Source organism: Acanthochromis polyacanthus, chromosome 21 (assembly GCF_021347895.1).
Source record: "Acanthochromis polyacanthus isolate Apoly-LR-REF ecotype Palm Island chromosome 21, KAUST_Apoly_ChrSc, whole genome shotgun sequence".
Taxonomy (NCBI): Eukaryota; Metazoa; Chordata; class Actinopteri; family Pomacentridae; genus Acanthochromis; species Acanthochromis polyacanthus.
The window spans coordinates 9,214,829-9,226,097 of record NC_067133.1 but is presented as its reverse complement, the minus strand read 5'-3'; the positions used below and the strand labels follow the sequence as shown (position 1 = coordinate 9,226,097).

Sequence of the window (11,269 nt, the reverse complement as noted above, 5' to 3'; positions counted from 1 at the left end):
ATATTTCTCGACTGGAAAACACTTTGACTGGCCGTAGTTTAAAGCATCCTGTATGAATAATGGTGACTTAATTCCTGATTATAGGTTTATATTACTTATCCATGTTAACAACGGTGCTAAGATGGCAATAAACATCATTGCAGAAAATGTTAAACAATAATAACCACCGTAAATATCAGTAATATGAATTGTATTGCAATTTGGGTCAATCTTCTTATTGAAAGATCTTATTTCAGTCTTCGCAGACTAATTTTCAGGAATGATTTCCAAAATGATTAAAAAAATTATAACACGACAAAACAACTTGTCCAAAACTAATTAAAACCTGTCCAAGAGAGCTCAAAAACTGTCCAAAATATCTTGAAAACTTCTTCAAAATGACTCAAAACGTGTCCAAAACAACTTGCTAAATTTTTGCAATTAATGTCAAATTAAGTAAATCTGAAATGAGAAAACTCTTGGACTTCCAGCTGTCTGAGCTGCTGAAATAACTCGTGGAGACTAGAAGCTTCTGTGTGCACAGCTAACCAGCTAGCTTCTACTGTAGCCTGCAAGAGAGCCTATATTGTCCAAAATTACTAAAAAAAATAAATCCTAAATGACTTGAAGCTTGACCCAAATGTCTAGAAACCTCTCTGAAATCTCCTCTCTCCAAATTTGTCCAAAATGGCTCAAAAAGTGCAGACTAGAGGCTTCTCTGTGCACAGCCGACGAGCTAGCTTCTACTGTAGCCTGTTTGTGAAGCTGCATTGTTCTAAATGACCTACACTTGTCCGAAATCTCTTGAAACTTCTCCAATATTGTTCAAAAATCCTCCAAAATGACTTAAACCATGTCACAAATGACACAAAATTGACTGAAAATTACCCAAAATGTGTCCAAAATGCCTCAAAAATTGCCCAAATGAACAAAAAAGGGCCAGAATGTCAGAAACACTTCTCTAAAATGTCTCCAAATTATTCCTAAATTGCTAAAAAAAACAAAAAACAAAACAAAACATAAATGATTCAAAACTAGTCTAAAATAATTTAAAAAAATGTTCAAAATGGCAACAAAATTTGTCAAAAACAAAACAACAATAACAAAATACAAGTATTGAAATATTCTAAAGAGAAAAACCGGAAATAAACCTACACCAGCACCAACAGTGCAATCCCAGTGTATGTGTATAGTTATCATGCCCTGCAGATTTGATTGATTTTGGAGAGCACAAAGCCAAGAAAATAGGTTTAAATCTGCTAAGGAGTTACTGGAACATGAGTACGTTATTAAAAACCCATCAAGAAATGGGTTCGATAAAGCAGTTTGGGAGTTGTAGTGAAAACAGACAAGGTCGGAGAGGCTTCAGCAGAAACAGGCGTGTTGACTGCAAAGGTTAATGCAAGATAATGAGAAAACCTCAAGTGGAACATTTATGAAATTATATTCCACTCACACCTTAGCTCCCCCAGAGGCTGCTATCATGTACCATCTCATTTCAATCATGTTCTTTTTAATGACTTGAATTGAGCTGGAGCAGCGATGTAGCTTCAGTGATTGGATCATACGTTCGGGCGACGACAGCGGCAGTAATTTTATGCCTCTGAGGTCAGATACCTGGAAGATGTCTTTCTCTGGAATGACTTCATGACTGTACTGTCCTACACTGTAAAAAGAAAAAAAAATAGCCTTTCTTTTACACTATTTTACTGCATTTAAATCAGCAAAAATATTATTTTACAGATATTTGCTGTTATTTGAAAGAAAAAAACTATGTCTATCAATGATTTAAATGCAGTGATTGACTTTTATTACCTGTCAGTTTTACAGATTTTTTCCTGTTTTGTTAAATTATGAATAATAACTGGTAAAAATTATCAAAGTGAAAGCATTCATTTACATGTTCACAGCAATAAAACACATGCCAGGACTGTAAATTTGAATTTATTTCGAGAAATGCTCGTTTCTTCTTTTACACTGTTGACTGTCAAATTACATTATTTTTACTGTATTAAAATCTACAAAAAATTCCAGTATTTTACTGATATTTGGTGTTATTTTAAAGAAAAGGAATGTGTAAATTATAATAAAAACTGAAAATTGACAAATCATTAAAAATAACAATTAGTAAATCATAGAAAAAAGTATTTATTTACATGTTGACTGTAATCAAAACAAGCCATGACGAGACATAAATGTCTAAAAATGAATGTTATGCCCACTAGTGCAATAGCAATTTGTTCGCTTACAATGTGTGACTGTTAAATTACAATTTTACTGTATTAAATCAGGTAAAAATATGGCTATCTTACAGGTTATTCTTACCGTTTTAACATTTTTTATGTACTATTTCTGCCACTCTTGCTGCTACATTTCAATTTTTTGTTTTTCCAGATTTTCTTTCCTTGTCAATTCTATGTCTATGTCTGAAAAAAAAAAATGCTGAATCAATTTAAAAGGTACTTACTTTATAAATGTTACTTGTTTTTTTTTTTTGTTTTTTTAAATTGCAAATAATATGTAGCAAAATGACAGAAAACAGAAAATTAATTCAAATGTGAACTGTACAAATCAGGACAAAACTGTCAATAATGTGATGATAAATCATTTTAAACTGTCACTTTACAGATTGACATTTAACATATTAATTTACAGGCTGTCTTTAGAATAATATCAGGCCAAAACTGTGCCTAGTGTCGACATTAAAAATCTGTATTTTTAATGTTTTATTTTATTATTGTCCTGGTTTGTGTTCATGAGGAGTCAAATCAAACAATTTCACTGTATTAAAAGCAGATAAAATTAACAATATTTTACGGATATTCGCTGTTATTTTCCTAGTTTTTGATTGGTCCAGTATTTTTTCCTCCTGCAAGATTTTCATTTTTTTCTCTGAATTTCTTTACAGTTCAAATAGAAAAGACAGTATCTCAGTACGAACCATAAAAATGACACAGCAAGAAGCTATTTATCCCTTGCCAGCATGACTTATGAGCATTCTTCTCTTTGATAGCACAATAAGAAAAGAGAAATTTCCAGCCACAGGCCTCATGTTGCCTCCAGTGATGAACTTTGCTTTTCAGTGACAGCGTGTCTCATGACTGTAGTTCAGCTCCCATAACACAGATAACATTTTATAACCCCTCGTGTGTGTGTTTTTTGTTTTTTGTTTTCGCCAGGAGGAAATAGAGCCTGGAAGCTGCAGCGCTGACCCTCGTTTCACAGCCGCCATTGTGAAGCGTCAGATTAACAAAACCATTCCACACTACAGTGAACACATGTTTAAATGGCAGCGTCACCTTTATTCTCTGCGCTATCAGGCTTTTTTTTCCCTCACCAGCTGCAAATATCAGCTGTCCTGAAGGCATCAGTTAAGTCAAATGTTAGTCGTCATGCTGGCTGCCCACGAGCATCGGAGATGGATCATTTGTCCTGGAAGCACAGGGTGATTTAACCTTAACAAGTCAAGCTTAAGGGAACTGTGCTAAAAAAAAAAAAAAAGAAGAAGAAGACGATGAAGAAGAAATGGGAGCATAGATTGTATTCAGCAGAGGTGAGTACAGCCCTGTGCAATATCACTCAAATGTCAAATGATTCAAACTTGTATCACCGCTCAATAGATGCATCACTTCTCAGTTGAACAGTTCAGTGTTTTCTCTCGTGTAAAATTAAAGTTAACAGTTTAGATTTACTTTATTAAAAAAAAAATAGGCCAGACAGTAGGAACTCAATGCAACAAAAGTCAAATCCTTTATGTCCACCTTGATTTTTGATGACAGACTCAGTCTTTTTCAACATTTATAGCGAATGTCTGCAGGAACATTCTTTGCTGGAGGGGTTGTCCTGCTCTAAATGTCGTCTCTGCAAAACCTTTTACACTCATGCAGCCCCATATCATCATGCTTCCATCTCCGTGCTTCACTATCAGGACGATGCATTCGCTGTGGTAGTCCTGACCAGGTTCACACCAAACATGCTGGACTCCATCTGAACCAAACAAATTTACTCCAGTCTCTTCTGATCAAAGAGCGCGCTCCCAATTTTGTCAGGCGTCTTTTTTATGTTCCTTAGCAAAGTTCATCTTTGAGTTTCGTGCTAAAAAGCTAACATGGGTGTCTTTCTTGAATGTCTGCTATAGGGATTGATGTTAATGTTGATGTCAAGAAATTATGATTTTTCTTGATAATCCCAAGTCTGAAGCAGCTGCCTATTTTTAATTTCACAGCTAGACTGTGACAGCGGTTCATTGTCTGCAGGGGCGGATCCAGATTAATTTTCGTTAAGCTGCTACCGACCTCTTGCTTTTACAAAGTATTTTTCATGGGGTTTTTTGGGGGGGGCTTTTTAACCCATTAGGAAAGCCATATATTACCTTTTCATTGTGGACTGTTGACATTCAAATTATGATGGACTTGTTTCCTTGTTTATGTGAATTACAACATCATCAGCTGCAGCATCTGCCTGTAATGTAAAACTAATAAGCTCAACGACAGTATCCTGAGGGCAATTAAGTGACAAATATTGTGCAAGAACAGCACTATATACAACTCTGTGAATTTCCACTTCTTAGAATGTTTACTGACGATTATCACACCTAAAATAAGAAATAATATTCTGTACTTTTAGCAACTAGTTCTCAGTTGTACACCAGAAACATCATAGGGTTCTGTATGCTAATCAGTCTAAATCAAAGTGAATACTACCCAATACGCAGTGAACAACAACAATCTGTACCCTTGATCTGTGGTAAAATAATCTGAAATGTTCTGTGCAGGAATGTAAATTTTAAAATACAATAAAATACAGTAAGCAACTCTCTATACATTTAACAGTAAACCTGAGAACAATAATAAACAGTAACAATATTCTATATTCTTAAATCATTTAATAGTTCACAGCTCAGCAAACATCATAGTGTTCTGCATAGAAATCACAAAAAGCTGCGCTCAATAATCTTTCCCAGTGAGCAGATGTTCTTGTGTTGCAGGTCCATGGTCCAGACGTGGTCATCAAACAGGCCGGGGGGTTCTGGCACCGTGTACTTCCTCGAGCACCTCCTCTTTTTGCATTCTTCATACGGGATGGTAATAAAGTAACACTGGTTTAGCACGTCAATCAAAGGCCTGTAGGTGTAAAGCAGGAAGCCCTCCACAATGAGGATGTGAGTCTCCTCCTCCTCCTTGTGGTCGGACTTTGGGACCATCTCTGTGTCCAGGGTGTTATTAACGCCATGAGACTTCTCAAACTTCACCAGGTTCTCCAGCCACGCGAAGATCGTACTTATCATGGCGTCCATGTCCAGAGCAGTGATGACATCGTACTGCTTCAAGCCATCGTCACTAACTTCAGTTTGATCTTGGGGCTTGAAGAAGTCATCCTGATGGACCACGCAGCAGTTGGACAGGTTCTTGATCAGGCGGTTGGTGAGGGTGGTTTTCCCTCCATCGGTTATGCTGCCGATGCCAATGATGTACTTCATGTTCTCGGATTGGTCAAAGCTTGGAAAAAAAGTCAAAAACGTCAACAAAAACCAGGTCGGGAGTGATCGGACGTGGAAGAAAGCTGAAAAAGAGAAGGTTGCAGCAGGAAAAGTCAACTACTCGAGTCCTCCATGGCACTAGAGTTTAGTGAGTAAGGTAAGAGCAGAAAGGGAGCTGCCACTCGGACGAGGTTCTTCCACCCAGAGAGGACCTCTTTCTGCTGTCGCTGCTACACATACTGCCCCAGTTGAGGTTTTAGGTGGAATATTCCTTTTAACCAGTCCCTCAGGTCTCTTTGAGGATTTTGAAGGGAATACTCAGGCCCCGTCCACATGAAGACAAAACGCTTAACAGTTTCAAAAACGATCGTCATAAAGATGAAGGCGTCTCAGAAAATGTGTGCGTCTACATGAATGCACTCGATACACATGGAAACGCTGTAAACACGCCAGATTTCTAGGGGCGCTGTAACGATACGACGGAAACACCCGCAAACAGAAGGAAAAACAGTGGGTCCTTTTCCGGGGTGTAACCATAAAGTGCCGTAATGTGTCCTCGATAATTGTTTGTTCAACTCGGTGGTGATTGAGAAGAAGGAGATTTTTGCTGCAACAGGGATAGTAGGGTCACTAGCTTCATCAGCACATTTGCTACACTGTACGCCCCCATTGTTGTTGTCGTTGCCGCGTGTGGCGCATGCGTGTCAATGAAGTTATGAAACTGCACATTTGCTACAGTGTACATTTGAAAACACAACAATTAAATATTAAAAAGACAAAACAATTTAAAATCAAATCAGACATTAGAAAAGAATAAAAGGTGACAAAAGAGCAAAACTAAACATTTAAGAAGAATCAAACTAAAGACAAAACATTTGAAAAGACACCAGTTACACTTTAGAAGATCAAATTTAACAGAAAAGACAATTCAACGATCAAAAAGGGCAAAAACAGATAAAGGTCTTAAAGCGTTTTCTAGTCTGAAATGAAAACATCAAGTTGTTTCTTCAAACATTTCCTCTTTCTATGTTCTTGGTTTAATTGTGGACAGATTTACTAAGAACTCATTTCAGAAAACTGCTTTCCAGATAAAGTCTACTAGTAGTTGAAGGCATCGATCAAACTAATGTTACCTTCTGATCTCCACAAACTTTACTGTTCAGTGAAGAGAATCAAAGTTTGTTCAGGATTTTTAAGGAACCCACAGGTGAAGGTCTGAAAAGAACACAGATGGATGTTCTAAATGTGAAATCAAGACTCATGGTCACAAGTTTTAAGGCTTCTGTTAACCAGAAAGTTCAAACTGAGAAACTTTTAAAACTTCAGCCCTCAGACTGTCGAAAGGTTCAAACTAACAGGGATCTACTCAGGAACTTAGAAGATATCAGTCCTTGGACGGTCTGAAAGTTAAATCTAACAGAGATCGACTGTGGGACAGACTGTGTGAAAGCTCAGGTTCTGAGGACTCAGGAGGTCTGGAGGCTTTGGAAAGTCTTGGAACTAAGGGTTCAATCCTCCAGCACAAAGGCTGAAGTCTATCCTTCTGAGAAAAACGGTCAAGTCGAGACTCGAGTTAAAAAAAACCCTCAAAAACGACAAAAAATAGATGATAAATGCGCAAAAAAAAAGAAGCATTAGTATCTGAGTGAGTAGCTTAGGGGGATAAGAAAAGTGACTACCAAGTAAAAGGTAGCAGGTTCAAGACTCAGCACTGGCTTTTTTCTTTGTCTGTCTAAGTTTTTCCAAAAATTTAAGAAGGGTCCAGTCTTGAACCAGCAACCAGCACCTCCATAGGCAAACCCTTAACTCATTGAGCTACAGATCAGATAAAAAGAAATAAATTCGTCGTCCCTTTGATGTCGTAGATTCTGTTCCTTTTTGTTGTTTCATTCTTTTATTTTGTGAAGCACTTTGTGTTGCATCTTAAATGGATGAAAGGTGCTATATAAATAAAGTTTGATTTGATTTGATTCCTAATAATTTGACCACATGGATGGAGCCAAGGTGGAGTCTGGGTGGAGTCGGGGGAGGGGAGGGGAGGTGGGTGGCGGCCTCCCCCCTCGACTCCCCCACTTCCCCCCACTGTCTACCACACCTTCCCCCGCCCGACAAGTTTTCGAGTTTCCATGAGCTCCTCGAGTCTCGACAAGTTTTCCCGAGTTTCTGGAGTTTCCACCGGGTCGGAGGCAGAACAAGTTGTCATGGAGAGGTGTTGAAGTCGGCGAGGATGGAGTGACTTTTTACAGTGACTGGAAGGAAGACGACTAGAAGAGCAGGTCTTTAACCACCATCCATAAAATCCATGGAGTCGGCTCCAGAGAAATGAAGGAAGGTCAACTTTTATCAACCTCCATCCAGATGTTCCACTTGATATCTTTGAGATTTTTAGCACCACAAACCTTTAGTATCACACTTTATTATCATTTATTAGGACTTTAATGGAATCCACCAGCAGATATAGTTTTTGCTGACAAACTTTATTCTTGTCATCATGGGACTGCAGTATTTAAAACTGTTCCTTCTATTTGATCTCATGTTTATTAGTTTTACTGGAGAAAGTTATTTTAATTGTCGATTAGTCTCTTAAAAACCAAATAATAAATTGGATTAGTCAAGAGGTTTAAATTTCTTACTTTGCCATATTTTAAATATGACCAAAAAAATTAAAAATAAAGCGTCTTGAGACAATTTGACCTGTAATTGGCATTACATAAATAAAATTGAATTTAAATTGTATCTATCTTGTAATGTTGGAGTAATTCAGCCATATATATTACACGTTTTCTTTGTCCATTAATCTGTTGATTGTTTTCTCCAGTAATTCATTTCTAGTTTTGGATTATAAAATATTAAACCCAAATATATTCAGTTTACTAAACTGTTACTACAGTTTAGTAAGAAAGATAGTTGATAACGTGTGAATTGTTGCAGCTTTTGAGCTATAGAAGGCTTTAATCTTTGGGGCCGAGCATCAGAAAACATTTAGAAACCAACATCAACAAAAGAACCAACAAATATTTGAACATCATTAAAGGGAAATCCAACTTTTCCATGACAATGTCTAATTAAAGGACATTTATTTCCAACGTAAATGTGATATTCATCTTCTGGAGCTTCTCTTCACATCGTCTTCCACCTGGACTGGTTTGGTCGGGAGCATGCGCAACAAACATGCGAAAAACTGCACTTTAACATCAATGAATGACACTGAAGTTTAATCTCTACATAAATGAGACTGAGTCTGGATGTGCTGCTCTGTCATTAACTCCTAAGTTTAGGGAAAGTTCAAACAAAAGAGGACAGTTCAAACAAGACTTGAGAATGAGCTTTTTTTGAACAAACATCTCAGACTTTCTGAGCTTCAGCAGCGATAGCAACATATTTTAACAACAAGAAACTCAAGAGATCCAGAAGTTGGAGAGAGTTAGCTTTAGCGGATACTGGTCAACTCACTCCCCAGAAAACTCACTCCCCATATGCTTAGGTTACTTACCTATAACTAGCTGAAATCCATGGATGATATCCTTTTACACTGAAAGCTGAAATACCCTAACCGGGGAGTGAGTTGACCAGGTACCGCTTTAGCTGAGCCAGAACATGTGGGACACTAACCTAGCAAACATTTCAGACTTTTCTCTGTGAATTCTGAGAAATAATTTCTTATTTAATGACAGAGCTACACATCTGAAGTCAGTCTCATTAAAACTCTAATTCAGTGTCATCTATCCATATTAAAGTGCAGTTACCCAAAATAATTGTTGCATGAGCTCCAACAAAACCTGTCCAAGTAGAAGGCCACTTCGACAAACAGGAAGTGGAAGATTCCAAGCAGATTTATAGAAGGGGGAACCAGACTGTACTAAGTGTGGTTGAGTATAAAGGGGTGTTTTGTGGGTTTTTAAGGCTGATAGTGATTATTAGTGAGGCATTTGGAGGAGATATTCATTTGTAGTAAATGAAAGTATTTAAAATCTTGGAGTTAAACTTAGAAGAACACAAACTCTAACAGAAAACTTTGCTGATACGTTTTTGTTTTGTTTACAGACGTTAAGTTAAATGAGTTTTATTCGTGACGTATAACCAATCAAATCACTCCAGAAGACAGAGCGACCACAGGTAGATAAAGGTTCAGAGCTAAAGTAGCACCATTTATAAATGTATTTATTACCGTAAATCAATAAAAACTAAAACACTGATAATCAGTTAATCAGTCAGCCCACAATTACTACAATTCTACAATTTATGTCTCTTTCCCTTGACTTATTTGTACAATATACGATGTATATGATGGTATTTTTTTGAACCAAAGGCTATACTGTGATATTTTCTCAGAGACATACCATGATACTCTGTTTGTTCTGGCCCTGGGCTGTCAGGAAACATCTTCAAAGCTTCTTCAAATCCAAACAAAATACAATCAAAGGATCAAACTAATGTCATTGGTGCATTCAGGTGCAGTCGGACAGCGAAGTTGCGTTCAGGAGTGTCAGAAATCGGAGTACCAGCAATGTAAATTTCCAACGAAAATTTTGGGGGGCACACTAGATGGACAATCAGATCACGGAAGATCCGCCACTGACTGACTGTGGCCTCGTTTTAGAAAACAGCCACTGCAAGCCTGATTAATGCTACTATGACTCATTCTATACCTCTTGATTACTGCTGCAGCTATTTTCACTGATTTTTAAATTATTTTCCTGCATCCTTCTCCATCTTTGTAAAGTATCAGATTTTTCAGCTCCGTTGTCAGTTCTTTTCCATGTGGAGCCATGATGCAGACATGTGTACGGTTCATAGGTCAGAAACTGAGTAAGTTCTGCTGTTCACAGTTCATTTTATAACAATGTCCATGCAGTTAGGCTGATTGGAAATCACAGGTGGATTGCTCACTGTTGTTGCACTAAATTTCGACGTTGGGCTCTAAATTTGCATTACTGTCTTCCTAAAATGTCTACTTTTGATTGTTCCCAAGAGGAATTATTCAGCTGATGAAGTCGTTTTCAATTATCTGACATTGTTTGCACAGAGATGTTCTTACTGCAGCCGTACACTGTATGTTGTACTAAATCCCCCTGTGTGTTTGTGCATGCAGTGAGCATATTGATGCCTCTTACAAACGCTTGGGGACATGTTGACAAAATGTGTCCCGGCAGTCAATAGAAAGACAATCTAAGTTCAATGAAGGTCTAAATAAAGGCGGAGTGGAAGCTGAAGGAGAAATTGATTTATTCCACTGCTCGGCAGAGTCTCCCCTCCATCTGTCGCTCATCTTCCTGTGCCTTTTTCCCCCAGAACATAGAATTTTGTAGCATCAACACAGAAATATTGATGTCTGTCTAATTTACTGTGCAGTAGCTTCCCTGTATTTTCTGTTTAATCAATACTGTGCAATTGTAAATATTACTGAAATGGACAGTGACGAGCAAATCTTCTGCAAAAAGGAAGAGAGCAACTATGCTGAAGTGGTTATGAAGCATTTTGCAAGTATGACAAGTTTAGGCAAGAAAAAAATCATCCAAAAAAAAGTATCTGTAGTAAATACATATGCACTGTGTAACATGATTATGAATTATCTTGTTTTTTGAGGATATCTGCTCCGTAAGTATGGGGGAGAAATATGGTAAATGGTCTGTATTTATATAGCGCTTTACTATACCTGCAAGGTACCCAAAGCGGTAAGTGGTTTTTAAGGTTGGTTTTAGACTCATTTTGGACTTGGTTCTGGACTGGTTAGGACAGATTTTGGACTTAGTTTTAAGATGTTTTTGTACTGGTTTTAGACAAGCTTGAGCCTGACTTTGGATTTGTTTT

The 11,269-nt window shown here is 37.5% G+C and overlaps 1 protein-coding gene across 1 annotated transcript; it reads right to left on the bottom strand.

The window, feature by feature from the left end:
• Positions 1 to 3,517: 3,517 nt before the first annotated feature.
• Positions 3,518 to 7,503, bottom strand: LOC127531586 (nicotinamide riboside kinase 2-like). Its single transcript, XM_051941209.1, has one exon. It carries the CDS (start codon positions 5,456 to 5,458, stop codon positions 4,910 to 4,912), a length of 549 nt encoding a protein of 182 aa, XP_051797169.1. The 5' UTR covers positions 5,459 to 7,503; the 3' UTR covers positions 3,518 to 4,909.
• Positions 7,504 to 11,269: the final 3,766 nt, after the last annotated feature.

Bases quoted from the DNA above. Each gene is read 5' to 3' on its own strand.
- LOC127531586 (XM_051941209.1), bottom strand. From the start codon at position 5,458: ATGAAGTACATCATTGGCATCGGCAGCATAACCGATGGAGGGAAAACC.